The sequence below is a fragment of the Amblyomma americanum genome, chromosome 2 (genome assembly GCF_052857255.1).
Source record: "Amblyomma americanum isolate KBUSLIRL-KWMA chromosome 2, ASM5285725v1, whole genome shotgun sequence".
NCBI lineage: Eukaryota > Metazoa > Arthropoda > Arachnida > Ixodida > Ixodidae > Amblyomma > Amblyomma americanum.
The window spans coordinates 152,990,099-153,010,112 of NC_135498.1; the positions used below are offsets into that span (position 1 = coordinate 152,990,099).

At 52.7% G+C, this 20,014-nt stretch overlaps 1 protein-coding gene across 2 annotated transcripts in view; it reads right to left on the reverse strand.

The window, feature by feature from the left end:
* The window catches only part of LOC144121913 (unconventional myosin-XVIIIa-like), a 260,448-nt gene that overhangs the window by 36,481 nt on the left and 203,953 nt on the right, over positions 1 to 20,014 (reverse strand). For both annotated transcript variants that reach the window (XM_077655352.1, XM_077655351.1), the window contains exon 21: positions 3,105 to 3,224. In XM_077655352.1, the coding sequence (XP_077511478.1) occupies positions 3,105 to 3,224 (120 nt within the window). The remainder of the gene's footprint in view (positions 1 to 3,104; positions 3,225 to 20,014) is intronic.

Below are 20,014 nucleotides of genomic sequence, written 5' to 3' on the forward strand. Positions count from 1 at the left end.
GATCATCTGGCGCTGACAAGTAAACAGGGCTTCCGGATGCTGAGCAAACCAAGCACTGAAGAGTGAGAACGGTGAGCTAGATGAGCTCAAGAGCTTTTGTTAACGCACCTACAAGACACCCCGCGCTGAAATTTCTTCCGAGATTAAGGACGTCTGCTGTAAGCAAATTAAGCTCAGGAAGTCGACGGGACCCTATTCCTAAGGTTGCCTTCAATTACAAAACTGCGCACAATGGAAGCCGGACTCTCCATCGGCAAAATGCAGCCTCGCATTAAATACGCGACAGAACACAAAACCTGCCTTCCACAAAAAAAAAAGGAAATATATTTGAAAGGTCCACGCAGCACTTTTTCCTGAGAAATTTTCAGAGGACGGACAAACAACCAACAGCGCTCAAGGGCCTCATTACATAAGCTGTCCATTTTCCACTGTCCGTTTCGCGTCCGATCGGTTCCCTGTAACTGGTCACTAAGATCTACCCGCACCTTTCAAGCGTCTGTGGGAAATGGCCGGGTTAGCACTCAGGGCGTTTTAAATCTTATCTTGCACCTTGACTCAAAAAAATGCGCTGGACCGGACAGTATCCCAAATACCTTCCTTGCACGTTATTCTCTTTGGTCGTGTCGATATCTCTCAATTATATTTCAACAATCTCTTTCTACTGGCATTGTCCCTTCCTCATGGAAACTTGCCAATGTACTCCCGCTCTATAAATCCGGCAACTTCTAAACAACTTCTTTCTAACTATAGGCCGATCTCTTTAACTGCACATTCATGTAAGATCCTAGAGCACATTATTTATAAACACATCATGGAATTTCTTGAAGCAACTAAACTTCTGTCAAGGGCTCAACACGGGTTTCGCAAGGGATTTAGTACAGTGACTCAGTTAACAGAATTTGCGCATGACATTTTTCTCAGCATAGATGCCGGTAACCAAATCGATGCCATATTCATCGATTTCTCAAAAGCTTTTGATACGGTTCTTCACTCTAAACTGTTATGCAAACAAAAAGTCATTCTCAATAACTCTCAACTCGTTGACTGGATTGCCTATTTCCTCTCGCATCGCTCCCAGTCTGTTCGCTTCAATTCTGTCGATTCTTCGAAAGCTGACGTAACCTCAGGTGTTCCCCAAGGATCTGTCCTTGGCCCTTTGTTGTTTTTACTTTATATTAATGATTTGCCTGACAGTATAACCTCAAAGATCCGTCTATACGCCGATGATTGTGTATTGTACCACACTATTAACTCTGTCAGTGATCACTTCCTTCTGAATGAGTCTTTTGGTATATTCTGTGATTGGTGCAATACGTGGCAGATGAAAATCAACTTCAGCAAAACAGTTGTCATGTCTTTCACCAACCGCCTATGCCCTTCTAATTACAATTATTCATGCCCTTCTAATTACGATTATTCATCCCTGCAAAGGGTACATGAATATAAATATCTTGGCGTTGTTTTTTCACACAATATGTCATGGTCAAAACACATCGATCATATCACAGCTAAAGCTCTTAAAAAGGTAGGTTACTTGAGGCGCACAGTACGGGATGCTCCTAAAGAGACGAAACTGGTCATGTATAAAACTCTAATTCGCCCTATTCTTGAATACGCTTCCAATGTTTGGAATCCATATAAGCAATGTGAAATTGATCAAATAGAATCTGTACAACGAAAAGCTGTAAGATTTATTTTCGCCGCTACGACTTTCATTTTTCACCCTCATCTGCGATATCTTCCTTAAACTTAAGCCCGCTCGCATCCCGCCGGAAAACTGAGTCCTTAAAACTTCTTCACTCAATAGTGCATTCTGCTAATTGCCTCTCAGAGAGTAAGCATATCACGTTTTCAAAACCATCTCTAACCAGGAGCCATCACGATCTTAATATCCAACCCTTTTTTGCCCGTACTAACGCTTTCAAATACAGTTTTTTTCCGCGTACCGTGTAGAGTTGGAACTCTTTAAATGGAAATATACGTGCCTTTTCTGTGTCTGATTTTGCGTCCGAAATTGAGACGTAGCAGTATATGATGTTGTATGCAGCGTTTGTTTCACATTTTGCCATGTACCCCTTTATGCGCGCAACTGTACCGCATGATATATGTAACCACTCCTGCTATAGCCCCTGGAATGGGGCTGCAGTATTTTCAAATAAATAATAAATAAATATCTGAGGCGCACGGCCAGAATAAAAGGGAACCAGCCGCGCTACAACTTCACCAAGGTGCATATTATAATAATTTGTTCTTAATGTTTTTGAGTGTCGCTTGGTTGCGCATGCACGCCAGAAAACCCGACTTTCCTTTACGTTGCTCGTCAGCACCCTTAGCGCGTGACTGCCTGCCTGCCCATCTGGTTATAGTGTTAACGCGGTTAGGAAGCGTGCCTCAAGGTGCTAGCAGGCTTCCCGGAGTGAACAAAAAGAGTGAGGGAAGTGAAAACAATTACAATAACGTACCAACGGGCCTGCTACGAGCGGCACTTTTCCGAAACTCAACGTCCCGCTATTTGGCCCGAGAAGTGTACTCACCGGCATGGTTCACTTCTCGAGGGGGCGTGCATGCAAATATCCTTCAGGTGCACAATGTCGCATAACTCTGCGAAATGTATTCCTAAGCAAACATACACAAATGCCTCGTTTTCATGCACATATTCCTCACTATTTTTTATTTCTAAGTATTCTGTCCATACAAAGGAGCAAGCGATTGTGCAAATCGCAAACGTGTATCCCTGCGGTAGCCTATTTCGACAGCGCTACACTGTAACTGCCTTTCCATTGGCATAGAAAACATCCCTCCTGAGTAATTCTAAAATACGTACGTTAGAGATGCAGAAAGATGGCTGGGCGAGCGTGTGGAGGAACGCTGCTAAACTATTTTACATGAAAGGAACCTTTCTACGCAACAGCGAAATGAGTACTTCTTACTAAGCTGTCAAACAGAGCCTAGTATCAGTCACAGGCATCCTACTAATACTTCTGAGGTAGGCGACGCATCCATCGCGCCTGCCTATGCATCTGTACGGAGGCTCTTCTCATCATCAAACCTCCACCGCTGCCAGATTGGACGACAAGAAAACAGTGACCCCGACAGAGACTCACCTGTAGTTCGCGCACCTCCTTGTCCAGCCGCAGCCGCTCAGCAGTCTCCGCCTCGAGCATCTCGGCCGCTTGCGCCGAGGCCGCCTGCTCCTGGCCCAGGTCTGCCCAGAGGTCGCTGACCTGCGACCGAGGACTCATCCTTGTGGTGGACCACCACGGCTTGCCGGGGCTCGTGGCCCACGTGGTGGTGTTGTTGTGGCGCAGCGTGGGCGGCGGCTGCCGAGCGCGCCGCGCACCGTGACTGCCCGCGGAGAGCCGCGAGTGGACGTGCGAGGACCAGCCGCGAGGACACGCCTCCTCGGCGTCGGCCGCGCTCTCGACCGACACGGAGCGCGAGCGGAGCGACACGCCGCCCACCGCGTCCGACGGGGTGGACGTGGCCGTCGACGAGAGCGCGGCGTCCGAGTCCCAGCTCAGGCTGCTGGGACGCGACGACGCGAGGGAGTCGCGCCGGAAGCTGCTCAGGGAACTCACGCCGCTCGTGGAGGCCTCGGAGACGTCCTCGGGTCCGTCGCAGGAACCGTTGCGGCTCGCCAGCGACGAGAACGAGCCCTTGCGGGATCCGCCGCTGTCCAGGCGCGTAATCGTCGGCGTCGTCGAGGAAGAACCCCGCGAAGTCGGGGACGAGGATTTCGGCGGAAGCGGCGACGGCGTGCGCAGAAGGATGCGAAGGTCGCGGATGTCCACCGTCTGGATCTTGTCTTCGCGTTTCTTCTCTTCGGCGGACTCCCGCTGCTCGACAGACTTGTTGCTCGCAGGAACAACATCCTGCTTGTCAGTTTTCGAGTCACTTTGATCTTTCAGAACAGCCGAGATTTTTTCGCGAGGGACATCGGTGTGCTTAACAGCGGCCGACTGCTCTGAAGTTGAAATCTGCTCAAGACCGCTTCGTTTCGAGACATCGTTGTGGGACTCCTTCAGCTTCGTCGTGAGGCTAACAGGGGCGGTGTTAGCCGTATCCTTTCGGTCGGGTAGAGAGGCATCCACATGGTTAACAGGCGGCAGGGCACTGTTCGCGTCAAAAGAAGACGCCTTCGTCTTGCTAACAGGCACTCCGGCACCATTCGCGTCCAGCGAAGAGGCCTTCGCTTCGTTGCCAGAGGTCGCATTGCACAGTTTTTCCGCATTTCCGGATTTCTCGCCCACTTTGGACACGCTGCCAGAAGGAGGAGCGCCGGAGGCCGCCTTCGGAGGCAGCTGCTGTTCCGCGGCAGTGGTTGTTGGCTTGGGCTCAGTGGTTCCGAACTCCTCCACGGTCACGGAGGAGGTCCGGATGCGGAGAGGCTGAGACTTTCGGCGGACCGCCACAGTCGACGCGGCTTTCTTGGGAGGCGACAACGCTTTGCGGAGTTCGGATGCCTTGTTTTCAGCAACCATCGGCTTCTTAACGTCATTAGCCGGGGGCGAGAGCGGTTGCTTTGCGGCACAGTCGGGCTCGGCAGTGGCGTCCGAAGTCTCAGTCTTTTTCGCCGACGCCGAGCCGACGGAAGGCTTCCTGGTAATCCTCAACGTCGTCACGGGAGCGACGGGCTTGCCGGCCGGCGTCGCCGAGTCCCGGCGGCTGAGGTCGCCGAGCGTAGTCACCACCGTGGTGCTCGCGATGCTCATGCTTGTCGTCTTGGAGGGCGAACTCCGCGGACTCTTGGTGGGCGACGAGGTCTTCCTGGTGGCACCAGGAGTCGCCGCAGTTTCGTCGCTGACGTCATGGGCGGACGTCACGCCGTCTATTTCGGACGGCGACCCGCCGGACGCGACCTTGGCTTTGACGCCGGACAGCCGCCTCTCCGAGGGCCTGCGGAGCATGGCCTGCGAGAAGATGGGTGTCGAGCCCCGGCGCGTGATCTGCGGCGGCGGGGGCTCCTGCTGGCGAGCCTTGAGCCTGAGCAATGGCTCGGCCACGGTCCTGGTCTGGCCGAGCTTGAGCCGCGCCTCCATGAACGAGTTGTAGTGGCGCTCCTTCTCCACGTCCTTGGGGTCGGAGCCCCCGGCGCCGTCTGTGCGCTTCTCCCCTTCCGCGGGGCCGCTATTCTGGGCGTGCGTAGTGCCACCCTCCTCGCTCTGGAACGAACACGACGCCTGCAGTTTGCCTTTTGCGGCATTATGCTGCAAGGGCGTGCTGCTGTCACCAGATTCGCCGCCAGGAGCACTGGCTCCGGTCCAAGCGCCGACGCCGCTACCTTCATTCCCGCCGCGGCCGCCTCCGGGCGCAGATGGGGGCTGTTCGCTCCGCAGAGAGCTGTTGTTGTCCTCCAGGCTGGAAGTCCTGCTCCAGGCAGAGCGCGGAGACTGGAGGCCGCCGTCGTCGCTGCTGCTGCCTTTGGACAGCGTTCTGGTGGGAGCCGTGACGGGCTTCAGAGTGTACGGGACTGTGAACGGCATCCTGACCTCGCCGCCGGCTGTCCAAACAGCGCTTGTTCAGCAGAAACAGGAGTCGTCGGTGAACACTAATCCTTTGTCGTCGCGCATGTCCAGAATAGCGCGGGTGGAGCGGTCGTTCGTCAAGGGAAGGTCGTTGTCGTCGTCGTTGTTTCTCGGAAACTGGGAAAGCGCGGCTCTTCTCGGAAGACGGTTTACGGCGGGTGCGCGTGAGAAGCTTTGGGCGAAGCTAAAGCGGGAAGCTTATTTTGGATTCCAGGAGAAAAAACTTCGTGTCCCCTCGTGGGCAAAGGTAAACTTAAAGAGCGATTTTCCCTTCTGACACGACTAGTGATGACGCCGAAGCAGCGTAATAAGCTAGCAGGCGACAGGCGTCGGAGGGTAACGTCAAAAGCTGTGAGCTGTCAAAAGCGATTTCCAAAGCAGTGCTCGCAAGCGTTTGAGCGGCAAAGATATCACCGGTTTCCGTGGAGTGTCGAGGGCGTTTTCCCGCTCCCAGTTACGCTGCCCGCGCCACAGCGTGGTGTGAGCCGAAGTCGCCAGTGTATCCTCGGGCCGTGGGGAGCGCACGCGCGCTGGCCAGACAGCACGCGACGAAGCCAGGTGTCAAGTCACAACACGCCACGCGAACTTCCAACAGCCCCCGCCGGCCGAGGAGTGTAGATTTCAAACGCCGCCGACCCAGCGCTCGAACCACACGCCCGAGACGGGGAAAGGGGGAACACGGAAGGAGAGCAAAGGCGATGGTGCGGCCCGGGGGCGCCAGTGGCCGCAAGCGTCACCGGGCGGGGACCTCAGTCGGCCGAGTGCGGCGGCGAGACAGGTGACGTCCTCGCCCCAGCCGACGGGGTTTAGCGAAGAAAGCGCCGACACAGCACCGGGCCCGGAGGTGGGAGGGAGGGGTCCGGGACGAAACAAAGTTGAAAGCGAGCGCGGGTTAGAGAAGAAAAAATACGAGAAGGAGAAAGAATCAAGGAGGGAGACCGCGGCTAAACGAACAGCAGCGACTCGAGAGCGAAGCAGAGGGGGTGCCGACGAGTTAAAAATTTAAAAAAAAGAAGGGAAGGCGGCAGGGACGACACGGGTCGGCAGCGCAAGGCCGTCCGTCCGTCCAACGTCAAGAAGTCCCGTTCGTCTAACGCGCGAGGGTTGGTAGCGCGCAATAGGTCCGCTCGCCGCCGGAGGCGGAGAGAAGGCGCAGGGGGAGAGGCTGTCCGGGCAGAAGACGCGCACATAAAGCGCTTGCACACAGAGGAGTGTAGGCCCAGGGCCCACGGGAGGCCCCCCCCCCCCCCCCCCCTCTTGGCCCCCGTCCCAGAGAGACCGGGAGAGGGAGGCCGGCCCGGTGTAAGGGAACCCTGGCCGCGGGGGGCGCGCTATTTCCGTGCCCAGAGCCCGAGACAGCATCCGCGCCTCCTCTCTGCCCCGCCGGGTTTCCGTTTCCGTATAAAGAGCGCTTTCCCGCCGCTGGCCGAGACCGCTGTCGATTTTGATACGGGTCCGCGCGGACGCACCGTCGTCGAGCGGCGGCGATCTGTGAGCGGCGCGCGATTGGAGAGCCACTCGCTCAGCAGAGCAGAACGGGCCACTGATGAGCGGCGCTTCAAGTGCGGAAAATTACGACTTCGAGAGTGGAAAAAAAAATCACCTTTCAGAACGCACAGATTGTCGGTGCTTTGCACAGCTTTACGGCGTTTGCCGAAATCGCAACTCGCAGACCTCGAAAACGAGCGGCCCACAAGCGTTGCATTGTGCCGGACGAAAGGGGCCGCACAAGATGCAAGCGTCTTTTCGGGGCGACGTTCCCGAGGGCGGATCACGCAATTCATAATGCTCAGTCGGGGAACGCACACTGTGTGCACAAGAACTGCCACCGCAGTGTTGTTCCTTGTGAATGCGTAACATGTGCTGCAACAAATGCTCATCCCTGCCTTCCGCCGGAGACGAGAAGGTCATTATTGAAACAGATATAAATATGAGCATTTGCTAGAGGTAAATACGTGAACGGGGTTCGGGAAAACTTGCTCCTTGTCAGTTTGACTAGCCTGCAAACCCCGCAAATCTGACAGCAGCAGAGAGTAATACACACAGTAATCGAGCCGTCTTCAACCTCTTGCCGGACGAGCGAACCAAACTGTACGCACTCAACGCTGCATCCGGTTGACCACCGGGGATTTCAAGCATATACACAGGGTCTAGCCATGCCCATCGTCCGTACGAATCAAGATTCAATATGTTAGTCCTCCCCTGGCCGCCAAAAAGTGCCCTCCCCCCTAGAACGCAGACAGACGCCCAACAACCCTTAATTATTACACGAACACACTGCCCACGTTGTCGAACGCGCCCAGCTCGGGTAACCGACACTCAGGAGCCAACAAGCGAACGGCGAAACTTTGAGCCAGAACAGAGAAGGCCACGACGCCTGCCCCCGACTCCACGCAAGCACCAGGTCAAAGCTCTTGGGAAAACTGCCGAAACTGGAAATGGCGCACAGGCGCCGTTCCGGTGATGGCTGCGGATAGTGAGCATCGACAGTCCTAAGAGGTCTGTAGAAATCGACAAAAACAGTCACCCAACACTTGTTCGAGCGCACCTGCACCGACTAAACACCTGGAGAACAAACTGCGGGCGATTTAGAGAAGGAGGTAAGCCCTCAGGCTATCTCGCGGCGAGAATTGCGCAATATTCTCCACTCCGCACAACAACGACCAAGTTAGTCGTACAGAATGCTGCAGTTCTACAGAGTTTCCCAAGGCCATAGAGTTCTGAGAGCAAGCGCGAACCAGCGCGAAAGAAAGCCTTCGACTTTAGCACGGCGATCTTATGTAAGATGCCGATCACTGGGGAATCGTTACATCATAGAGATAAAACACAGTGTCAAATGCACACTTCAGATTAGTATAACGGTGTCTCAAGCAGCAAAGCTATCTACAACGAACGCAACACAACTGAGGACAAAATCAGAGGTATGATATGCTATGGCATGCCACGGTATGGTGCGGTAAGTTTGGTAGGGTACAGTGTGGTACAGTATCGCATGGTATGGTATGGTACGGTACGGTATGGCACGGAGTGTCTTGCCGCGTCATAGCATGCTATGGCATTGCATGAGACGGTACGGTACGGTGCATGAGATTTCCGAGCTGCACATTGGCTATGACAGACACAGTAGTCGACAGCCACTACAGTGGAGTGAACAGTGCGCAGGCGTACGTGACGGGAACGAAAATGTGTGGGTTGGACGCACCCGTGCACACCACGGACGACGGTGCATGGCATGTACCCTGACTTCTTTCTCCTCTCTTTGAAGTGCCCTCGTACCGTCCCGCGATAGAATTGACCGAGTGAGACAGTTGTCGCGCCTTTCATTTATTTCGTGATCATCACCTCCATGACCAATGGCATGTCTCATGGCGGACAGGGGCCTCTCCTTTTAACCTCCGATTAGTCCTCCCCTGCGCCAGCCGCTAGTCTGCTAATCTCAGATGGCCACCCCACAGTCAGGCGATTTTCTTCAAACTTAATTCTGAAGCAACACGACCAGACGAGAACAAAGCGGTGTGCTCGGGGAAGGGGGGGGGGGGGGGGGGTCAACGCGCTCTCACGAAGAGCTCAAGTTAAAGAATTCGGCTGTGATTTTTTTTTATCACGCCACCATAATCATCGCAAACATCACGTTTCCCAGAAAACATTAGTCAACAACCAAGCGGCGTCCAATATACACGCTAAAGCCATACGCCTCCCGACTCCCAACATGCCCTGAAGTAAAGTGCTCGTTTTTTGCTGTACGATAAATAAAAAATCGAGATCGAAGGAAGGAACACGTACGTACAGTCTTTGCCAAAAGTAACCGGGCGACGGTGGTTTGTTTCTTAGACACATATCGAAGCACTTATGGCAGCTCTAAAGCTCTGAATCTGTGTGAAGTAAGGTGAGCCCTTGTCCTCACGTGTTGACACTTTTCGGCATTTAGGGGCGCCGTAACGGCTCCGTTACACGGCTGAGAAGCAAAAACCTGCTCTTCGGTTGCTTTTGACAAAGGGGGTATACGTACCAAACGGAGGAGCGCAGGTGCAGGAACACGTACCTGCGCACATTTTCTTCAGGTATCTCTTTGAATATAAACCTGCCTATGTCTCTAGTAAAATAAGCAGTGGAGGCAATAGATACTGCAGCAGGCGTTACTTTGACTTTATACACAAGTGGCTGTTTGGTTAATTCACGTAGACTTTCCTGCATTTAGTTCACATTATGCGCATCCTCGACGAACGGCGCAAGGAGAAACACCCACGAGAGATGAGTGCTGCTACAGCGACGGTCAGCCGATGACGCAGCCGTCCGAAACGATTCCTCCGAGACGCGGCCGTCTTCCATCACGCGACGTCTGACGGCCTGGTGCTGCCTCCACGAGGCGCCACCACCTCTTTGAGCTCCCCACTGCTCCGGGGCCTAATTTAGTGGGACCACCCGCGAGCCGTCGTGGTTGCTGGTGCGGCCGACTGACACTCGAGTGCCCTCCCTCCCTCCCTCCTGAGGCGCGAAGGGCGCGTGACTCGCTTCTGCTCGAGCACCGAGACACAAACAGGCGTAAATTTTCCAGGGCCACAAGGTAACAGACTTAGCAAAAAGAACAGGGGCAGCAAAAGTAATGTCAGGTCGCCCAGTCACGTGTGCAGGGCCGGCAGGGAAAAGAAACTTTAGGGTTTTCACTCGCAAGTGACGGCACCACGGAAAGAAGCTTCTTTTTTCCACAGCTAGAGTTGTTTTCAGGTCATTTTAGCAGTGGTCAGCGTCGCCCCTCGCATTACGTGAGGTGACGTGACTTCATGCGTGACACGTTGCGTCCGTCCATCTTCGGTGACAGTCCCCTAGACGAGAACTTTGCGGGGCAGCTAGTGGTGCATCACTTTTCTGCACTTCAGCCGCCTCTGAGCCTCTTTTGAATTACGCGAGGCTTGTCGCGCGACACAGCGACTCTCTTGTGCGCACGAAATCCGCCTATACACCGGTATGCACCTACAAGATTCACCGCGCCACCTGACCTATGAGTATGCGTAAAATGTGATGTGAACCAACCATTGCCCTTTAGCATACCAGCGTTTTTATGCCCCGCCTGAGACGCTACTGGGCAGTCTGAGGAAACAAAGTCCCATTGTACGACGTCGCTCGCATCGCGTACCCTGGGGGATAGTGAACTGAGCAGCGATTAGTGTCAAAATCACTCGAAGTTTTTAGAGGATTATACAGCAGTGGTAGACATATGCAAGCTTGATGAGGATGCCAGATGATGCATGCATACCCGGGTTGTGACCTGAGAAAGCGACGTGTAGGCTAGACGTTTTGCTGCTGGGTTAGCTTGATACAGGGTGCACTTGATGAAGCCTAGTGTTTTATCGGCCTTGTTAGTATATCGTTCAAATAAATGACTCAAGACGAGCAACTGCCGAAGGCTACTCTACCGCCTGTGCATTCACACAACCACCACGTTGCGTTACGTCACATTAGGTAGGGGAGTAGACCTGCAGAGCGACAACGCGTCGGCACATGACAACGATGAGGCCGTTGCGTCTCGTGCTGCCCAAAGAAAATAACCCACCAACAAGGACAGCTGCAACTACGAACAACTCTACCGGCGTTCTGCGACTTACCCATAAGAAATGTATAACCACAAGCAAGCGTTTTGGCGTCGCAGCAAATATCGTAACCAAGAGCCACTGCATTCGGCTGCTCGCCAAATCGAAGTTTGCGACAGGCGGCCGTGGCCCTCGCAGGAGAAAGGCGGGCAGAGCAGTAATAGTGATCGCATCATCACTCCTTCACTACGGTGGAAGGTGAATGCCAGACGAGTCCTTTAAGCGACACCTCATATTGTTTCAGTTTTCAGTACCTCTCTCGCAATCAATCTCACTTTTCACAAAGACGTATTCTCCAAAGCACCATGGCTGAGCCGTGTGGGGCGACACCGGACGAAAAAGAAAACAGTTAACGGTGGGTACAGCGAAGTACTGGAACGAGTAACGAAGTATTGCGTCTACGGAGGTCTAGCAGAGACGGTGCTTCTGGACCACCAGAACATTCGGACACAGGAAAAGGACAAAGCAGTTTGCAGAACAATCTCGAGTTAACGAAATACTATTGAAGAAAAGGACCTGGACCAGTCACTAATGCAAGCAAAAAATAAGCGATGGTCAACAGGAGAAGCACAGCCGACTAAAGCTATAGTGAAACGAAGCCAGGGACAAGAGGGAATCGGGTGGAGAAGTGCGATATAGGGTACCTGCTGATATGGAGCGGCCACAAATGCTGCGGGAGGAGGATTATCGGAATTTATTGACAGAGGCTCTTTTGCCAGCAGTGGGCGTAGTCAAGCTGATCGTGATGCTGAACCACGCCTCTAACGGCGAGTCTAGAACCACATGCCGTCACGAGCGGCTCACAAGCGAGGCTCTCGTTTCAAGGCGCCGGACGGCGGCTAACAATAGGCGACGAAGCAAGGTTTAAGGCGCCATCCTCCTTATGCCAGGATGCGCTGGAACAGTCGCGTTCCAGGCGTAAGAGCGGAAACAGCTGCTTGCGGGTAGAACCAACACACGGAAAGCTGGGCGACAGTATTATGACCAGAACATTCATAGAATTGACCTTAGTTTTGAAGAAAGGAAACGTCGCAGCAACTCAATGGACACGTCAATCAATTGTGCCCTGAAGGAAGGGAGGACGGCGGGAGTGAAAGAAGGAAGAATGTGGCACCGTAGTGGAGGGCTCCGGGAAACTTTCGACCACCTGAGAGGACCTTTAACGTGCACTGACATCGCACAGCATACGGGGGCCTGTTGCCTCCATCGAAACGTGGTCGCCGCGGTCGGGTTCGAACCCGGGTATTCCGGCTCAGCAGCAGAGCATTCAGAACCGGAGATTGACGAAGTGAGCTTAGGCACGGTCATCCTGTACCTTCCTACGCTTCCCTCAACCTCCGGCACGGCACATTTATATGATTTCGACACAATCCACTGCATAAGGGAAAATAACCGATCAGGTTGCACTCCCCCTTGTTTCCCCAATGAGAGAACACGCGATAACATCGGACATTGCTCGCATTATTGCGCGGAGACGGATGGCAACAGCTTCCAGTGCAGAATTCTCCGGAACACGACCGGATCGGGTAGCGGCGACAGTAGTAGCCGCTAAAAGCGTGCGAGCGACGCCGAGCGACAAAGGGCGCCTCTGTCTCCCGCGGGATGAGTCGTCCCCGCACGGCTGCTCCGCGGAGGAAAGAACGCGGCCTCGCATCAACTGCGATCAGCGAACGCGATAAGAGCCGCCTCGCTGAACACAAACAAGAGCGGCCGCGATACTCCAGACCCGCGTCTGCTGCTTCGACGAGGCTGCGCGAACCACCCTCTTTGGCGGCGAGCGAGACCACTTATCAGGCGGGAGCCTGTGGTCGCGTGCCACACAGTGGCGCCACTCGGTGCAACACTGCATGGTTTTCGGCGGCGAGGTTTGTTGGGATGGCGAAAAAAGGGACAGCGACTGGGACCAGAGAGCCGTTGCCAGCAGAAGGGGCCCGGTTCTCCTCCACGGTGGTGGATGTTCGCGAGGCATTCTCAGTGCCTCAGAGCGAAAGCGCCCATCACAGGAGGAGGGGGAAGAAGCCCTGTCCACATCTCATTGCCGAAATAGACGTGAGTGAATGAAAAGCGCCAGGGGTTTCTCTCCGGAGCAAGGAGGTGGTAACTAATCCTAGGTACATTCCAGCCAGCAAGCGCGCACGGTCCTGGACCCAGTATTTACTGCACGGCCGCAGGCTGCCGCCGTTGCAAAAGTACCCGCGGACTCTGGCAGCCGGCCTGGTCCAGGCCATTAGCGACACTCGCTGTCGTCTTGAGCGGTTGCACGCAAGTTTGGTTTATGGGGGTTTAACGTCCCAAAGCGACTCAGGCTATGAGAGACGCCGTAGTGAAGGGCTCCGGAAATTTCGACCGCCTGGGGTTCTTTAACGTGCACTAGACATCGCACTGTACACGGGTCTCTGGAATTTCGCCTGAATTGAAATTCTGCCGCCGCGGCCGGGATCGAACCCGCGTCTTTCGGGTCAGCAGCCGAGCGCCGTAACTACTGAGCCACCGCGGCGGGTTGTTGCACGCAAGTTGCTCCGCCGCTGCGCTTTGCAGTTCGCGACTAAGCGTCCACGTCTCTCCAAGCTCGCCGGCGGCACTGTTCGCCGTCAAACCAGCGGTGGGCGCATCTTACGCTTCCGCGGTAGGGTTCCCTGGCCTCGACCTCCTTGATCCCAGTTCCCCTCACGGTCCACACTGACATGTCGCACTGTCAGGAAGGAATCGAAGCTTGAAGTGTCAACTACCCTGGCAAACAGGTGACAATGACACGTTCCCCATGCTAGTGCGGAGAGGTGCGTCTGATGCGAAAAAGAAACCACTGACTAGCGTTGAATTGAATTGAATTTGAACATTTATTTATTCCACACAAAAAGTGAAAATGGAGGGTGGAGGAAAAGCTGTTTTAACACAGCTTGGCAGCGCTCCATCTCCCCAAAGGCAAAGGCAACAGTAACAGCTTGCATATATCCCGTTACAAGATTACAGAAAAAAAAAGATTAAATACTGCATACAAGACTACAGGTTTCAAAGCCTAGAAGTTTACAAAGGCACCAGGCAAATGAGAATTAATTTTTTTACAGGGAAAAAAAAAGAAATATAAAAAATGAAAGATTCGGACAAATATACGTGGAAGAGAGACATACATACGCAACGCATCTGTCTATTGCGAAAACACTAATAATTATAATGAAATGAAAAACTTATCCACATTGATTATTTCTCTTGACATCACAAATGTTCACTATGACATGATATCAGTGAAATGCGGTTGTTTTTAAGCCTTTCCACATCCACGCCTTCCCAGTGGAAGCGGTTAAAATTGCTTGGGAACGTGTGCGCAATTCTTTGTTGGCCATAGTATGTACGCGAAAAAGGAATGTTCCAAGGCACCTCATGACGATAGGAATAGACGCTGTGTGTGCTCTCTAAGTTTGCCTGTGTTAGGAATGTCTAAGTTTCCCCTTAATTGCTCGCTTGTAGCATCTAATTAACTTGAAGCTATATATGTCAGTAGCTTTTAATATATTGTTTTTGAGGAAAAGTGGTTGAGTGTGTTCCAAGTAAGGAATATCCTCAATTGCTCGTATTGCTTTCTTCTGCAATAGAATTAAGCTAGGTATATTCTTTACTGTCGTGTTCCCTCAAATCAGTGAGCAATAAGCTGCGAATGGATTAATGAATTATAAACAAGTTTTTTACGCCAGTTGAAAACGAGTGACGGCAACTATTTAAAATACCGGTAGCTTTTTGCGCTTCCCGCAAAGATTCTTGACATGTTCGTTCCAAGACATGTCATCTGAGAAAGTCACCCCAAGTGTTTTTACACTTTTGTCGCACGATACACTAAATGGTTCTAATCTGATAGGACCGTAAGACATTTTGGCAGGCTAGTTGGTTATGAAGCATCAGAACCATTCGCTGTTTCATGCGCTGTTCGCTTCATGAAGCTATTAGCCCCTGCATCCAACCACACAACTAACGGGGCACTCAGAAGAGTGTCCAGCTATCGTCCGCACGTCGTTCATTACGGCTCACAGCCCCTGCGCGACAGTACCTCTGGAAAGAGGTGGGCCCTGCAGTTTCCTGCTGTGGCATACTACGGAAGGAACGCCAATTGCCGAACGAAGTCGCCCATATAACACACCCACTGCTATGAACAACACATGCACTTGGCGGATATTTCTGCGCACTTTGGAGCACACTTTGCCACGATGTAGTTAAAATGAACGCGAAAGGTACACCGGCCAGTGCATAAGATGCGCTGGCGTCTCTCGGTCTGCGTGCAAGAAAAGCTGACCCGTTGACTGCAAGACATACACGTGCGCCACCAAGGTCGCGCCCCGAGTCCTCTCGTCCCACTTTTCACGCACAGGAGCCGCCATTTCCGCGTGCTCTCCCACGGGAAGTGCGTCGGCGCTGGCAGAAAAGTGACGACGCCTCGCAATCGCGCGGCTGTCCGGAGACGAAACGCCAGGAGAGAAATTTAGAGGCGCCAGGACGCGCCATGAACGCGCGCAGAGCGGCGCCGATTGACGCATTACCACGGAGACAGAACGCCACAAAACGGGCCACGGTGGAGCAACAAACAAACCGAGCCGTGTCGGTGGCCTAACCGCGGTGCAGCACGGCCTGCCAAAACGCAACCAGGCGCAACGACAAAGCGGAGCAGATTACGCGCCGCAGGGACCCGGAATTAGCGCGAGCGTCACTCGGCCCGTGGTGAGTCACGACGCACTCTGCCCGGCCGCATACGCGTTTTCGCAACAAGGGGGCCTCCTTCAAGTGCGCGCTCAACGTCGCCGGGCGCAGCCTCTCAGCGAGGATCATGTAAGTACAGCCCAAGGCCACACAGACTGGCCTTGAGAGCTGCATTACCCAGAGCACCGCAACTACTATAGACCTTTTCATAGCAGGTCGAAGGGTGCCCTCATACTGAACTCGTAGAAAAGAAAAAGTTTAGGATTAAGCTACTCTACGCTCCCCAACAGTTAAAAAAACGGGTTCCTCCAAGGGTCGTGGAAAGTTCTACGGTCGGAAAGAACTGCGAACGAAGCAGTACAATCAACTCCGAAATGACGCCCTCCAGCCAAAGGGTTCGATCGATTTTCATGCCGTCGCAGTTAGTCCGTGGTTAATCCCCCGTCATGCTGTTAATCCACGATTAACCGCCTGCGACACCAATGTTACCGGGGCCTAAACACGGCCCAACCACGATGTCAAGACAATGGGTCCACGCCATCGACTGGAGGCCCTCCTTTGAGGGTCATCTGCTGTGCCCGACTATGCTGGAGCTGCTGAAGGCCACTTTCGCACATTCAATGATGCCAAGAAAGGCACGAAACCGTCCTACGCCTTTGTTAATCCATGCTAACGATGAGAAAGTAGCGCTTATAAAAATGGTACACGACGAAAATAAGGCACGTTAAGGACTCGTAAGCGACACAACGGCACTGAAAAGTTATCCCTGACTGTGGGGCTCCTCACCATAGCACAACTCAACCAGCAGAGGAAGCAGACAATCCCAAGCAGTACTTCTAAGTACCACGCCACACTGGATAACATCACCAAGCGCCGGCCCTGCTATGCAGTCCCGTTAAATTGACCTAACCTCCATCTCCAGAGGTCAACATATCATCGTCGGACTTCGCGCTGAATGAAGAGCACTGAGTGCTCAATCCCGCTGATTTCAGATTTTGTGCTTTAACCATAAACACATAAAACCGATATCTGTTCACATGTGAACTTTACAAATCTGCATCTGTGTTATATGCCCAGCGGTTTAGTCTGAAAGAAATGCTGATACATTTTGCAAGCTTGACCGGCGGGAAAGCCAAACTACAGGGCAGGGAACGAGTGTACCTTGTCGAAAAGACTAGTGGTACAGAAGAGGTACCATGGCTAGACCACGATACCTGTCGCGTATTAAAAGCGGATGCCCTGCCACTAAGCGTTTGGCCAGAGTGAAGTGTGCACCGAAGGAGCCGCGTCACACTACGCCATGGTTAAGCTTTCGTCCCCTCTAAGGCGTCAAGTGGGGCACATTACCTTGAAGTGAACCAAAAACAAGGTGAGAGAAGGATGAAAAAAAAAGCGAATCTCCTGAGACAGACTGGCAGCTCAGCGACCCTCCACCGTGGCGCCACGCGGGCGCTGCGGTAACAGGTATACCCCAAAGCGGGGGCCAAGAGTTACGACCGTCTTGTTTTTCGCTCGTGGAAACAAAAAAGAAAGGAAGGAATGGAGAGAGAGAGGGTAGGGGTTCTTGGGTGAGCCTTTGGCGGCCCGTCTTGAAGGTTTATTCCACGAGAAAAATGAAGGGATAAAAAGATGCAGCCGGGATAGAGCCAGAATCTTCGCATGAAGCAGTTTTGAAGAGAGACGTTCTGCCGAAGGCGAGTCGGGCTATTCTAGCTGTCGCCGGCGGTCCGACATTCAAACGTAGTTAAAAAGCCGCGTAGAACTGTACGGCTGAAATCCACGCAAAACTCGCTGCCGCATAGAGTTTGTGCAGCTCGACAAAAGAAGCACACCAGAACATAGCTGCGCGCCGTAGGAAATCCCTTTTCGGAAGCATGTTTATGGCGCATGTGGCTTTGCTCTTCGTGAAATGAAATCACTGCCGTTCTTCTGCATTCTTCGGGCGATTAAAAAAAAAAGGCGGTGAAGTTTCGCAGACGGGGCAGTTGATACTGCACTGGGAAGCTCCGTATACTCTAGACTAAGGGCTGCACCTTTTCTCGCGATTTTGGCGGGATGCGGCTCTTCCACGAAAGCGGAGTTTTTCAGTCCAGTTTTCTAAATGTATTCTAGAGAAACTACTTCACTGTAGCGTACAATCTCACGCTATGTCTGGCGCAAAGCTGCATGTACCTTTCAAGGTTTTCCATCGCCGTATCCCCTGCTCGGGCACGGCCCCTCACCACCCTCGCAAGTGAAGTCGTGCTCAGTTCCACCCACAGCAGTCGAAAATCCTCCAACTTTCAAAGACAACACCCGGGACACCACACGCCGCGATTTTAAAATCCAACCGCACCGCAGCTGCAGCGATGCTCTTCCTACAACCGGATACAACTTCAATCTGCAGTGGCGATCTCCCCAGGACCACCGCACACAATTCTTCCGAGAACAAAACATAAGTATAGTCCGCTGTCAAAGCTTTTCTTGTGACCTAATCATGAAAATTATCACAAAAAATTATACACTCTAGAATTTTGACACATGAATTATTCAATAAAGTCAAACATCAAAAAGCTAATTTCGTTTACTGTTGTGATTGGTTGAGTAACAGAGGATACCACGGACCATATCCCAGTGTTACCACCTGCTGTTTTTTAACGTGAGGGTGTTAAAGGCCCCGTTTCCCAAAAAAATCCGCTGTCGGCGTAGTGGGCGATAAATCACGGGCGTGGATCTGGCAGGTGGTGCCCAGAGAGCAAACCAGAGGGCTGGTGGGCCGCCTAGGTCACGTGACCTTGCGGCATCACCCCAACCTGCCTACCGGATTGCGATGACCGAACTGCCCACCGTGGCAGTTCGCTCCCACCGTTGGAAGCATCTGCCATCGCAGGGCAGTGGCGCATCGCTTAACCGCTGCACCACTGCGCTAGGAGCGGTATCAGGACTCCGACGGTTCTATGATATATGAGAACTGACCGACTACGCTATCGTGGGATACCCTTCAGGCGGAGATTAACTGCCCCCTCCAATTTTTTTAAAGTTGCATTTTATTATAGTCGTTGCGTGGGCAACACTTCTCGTCGGCGGTCGTAGCCATCCGCTCCGAGTACAGGCGTCCGGGTTCTGCTTTAAATGGCACCCCGCTGCATAGCGGTGCGCAGCTGAAGAAAGATGGCAGCTGTCGTCAACGCTCAGCTCACAGGGGAGGGTGCCGCGCAAGGAAATCGATACGTACGTGAAACGCAGCTGCCCTTAGCTGTTTTTGAACTCCCAAATTACCGCCGCCCAAGTTGGCGTGAGCGACGTTTGAAAGCAAATTTACGGGCATTTAATGTAAGCGTCGCTTCAGCCAAAACATACGCGGTTCGTGCCAGTCATTTCTGCTCGCAGGTTAGCTGCCTCAAAACAGATGCATTAAAATGTGAGTGAGAAAACGGATAGGCGAACAGTTCATTCGCTTAGCGACACAGCCTCGTAAAAAGTGGAACAACTAGCAAAGTCTCTGTTCAAACCTAACTACGCATGCAAGCACATGCCTTTGTGGTTCACCGCACTCAAGCTCACCGCATAAAGGCTCACCAATTTTGAACTGACCCGGAAAAAAGCTAGTTCGAAATGCCGAAGCCACGTAGTACTTTAACAAAACCGCTAATTGTTAACGCCTCTATTTAAAATCTAAACACTAAACCTATTCTAAGCAAATCTTAAACCCATCTTAATCCTAATCAAGCCCACGGTAAACTGTAATGCGCAGTTATTTGTTGATATTTACTAGTTAAACGTTAAACATATTATTTTAACTTAACCTTCCTCAAATCTAACCCATAAGCAAACCTCGTGCAAACGCCACGAACCATTAGTTGTTGACGCCCGTCTGTCAAAACTAACCTAATACTGATTTTAATGTCAACCTAACCCTAGGAAAACCTAGAGCAAACTTGCGAACTCGCGCAGTTAATGGTCAATAGGTAACTTATTAGTTAAGACCTCCAACTAAGCCTAACCGAACCCTGACCATACCAGCGCTAAACTATCAAATTCAAGTGGTAGGTATATGTCCCAATGAGGTGAGCTTCTGTCCGGCGCCCAAAGATCGCAGGCGCGTGCGTAGAACGCCCGCGCTGCATGCTCTAGACTTCACGCGAGACGACCTTGCCCGAGACAGGCTGCATGTAAGCATACACTACCACATATGCTCGCACGCAGCCCTTGTCGCTAGACTCGTGCAGTCCGCCGAAC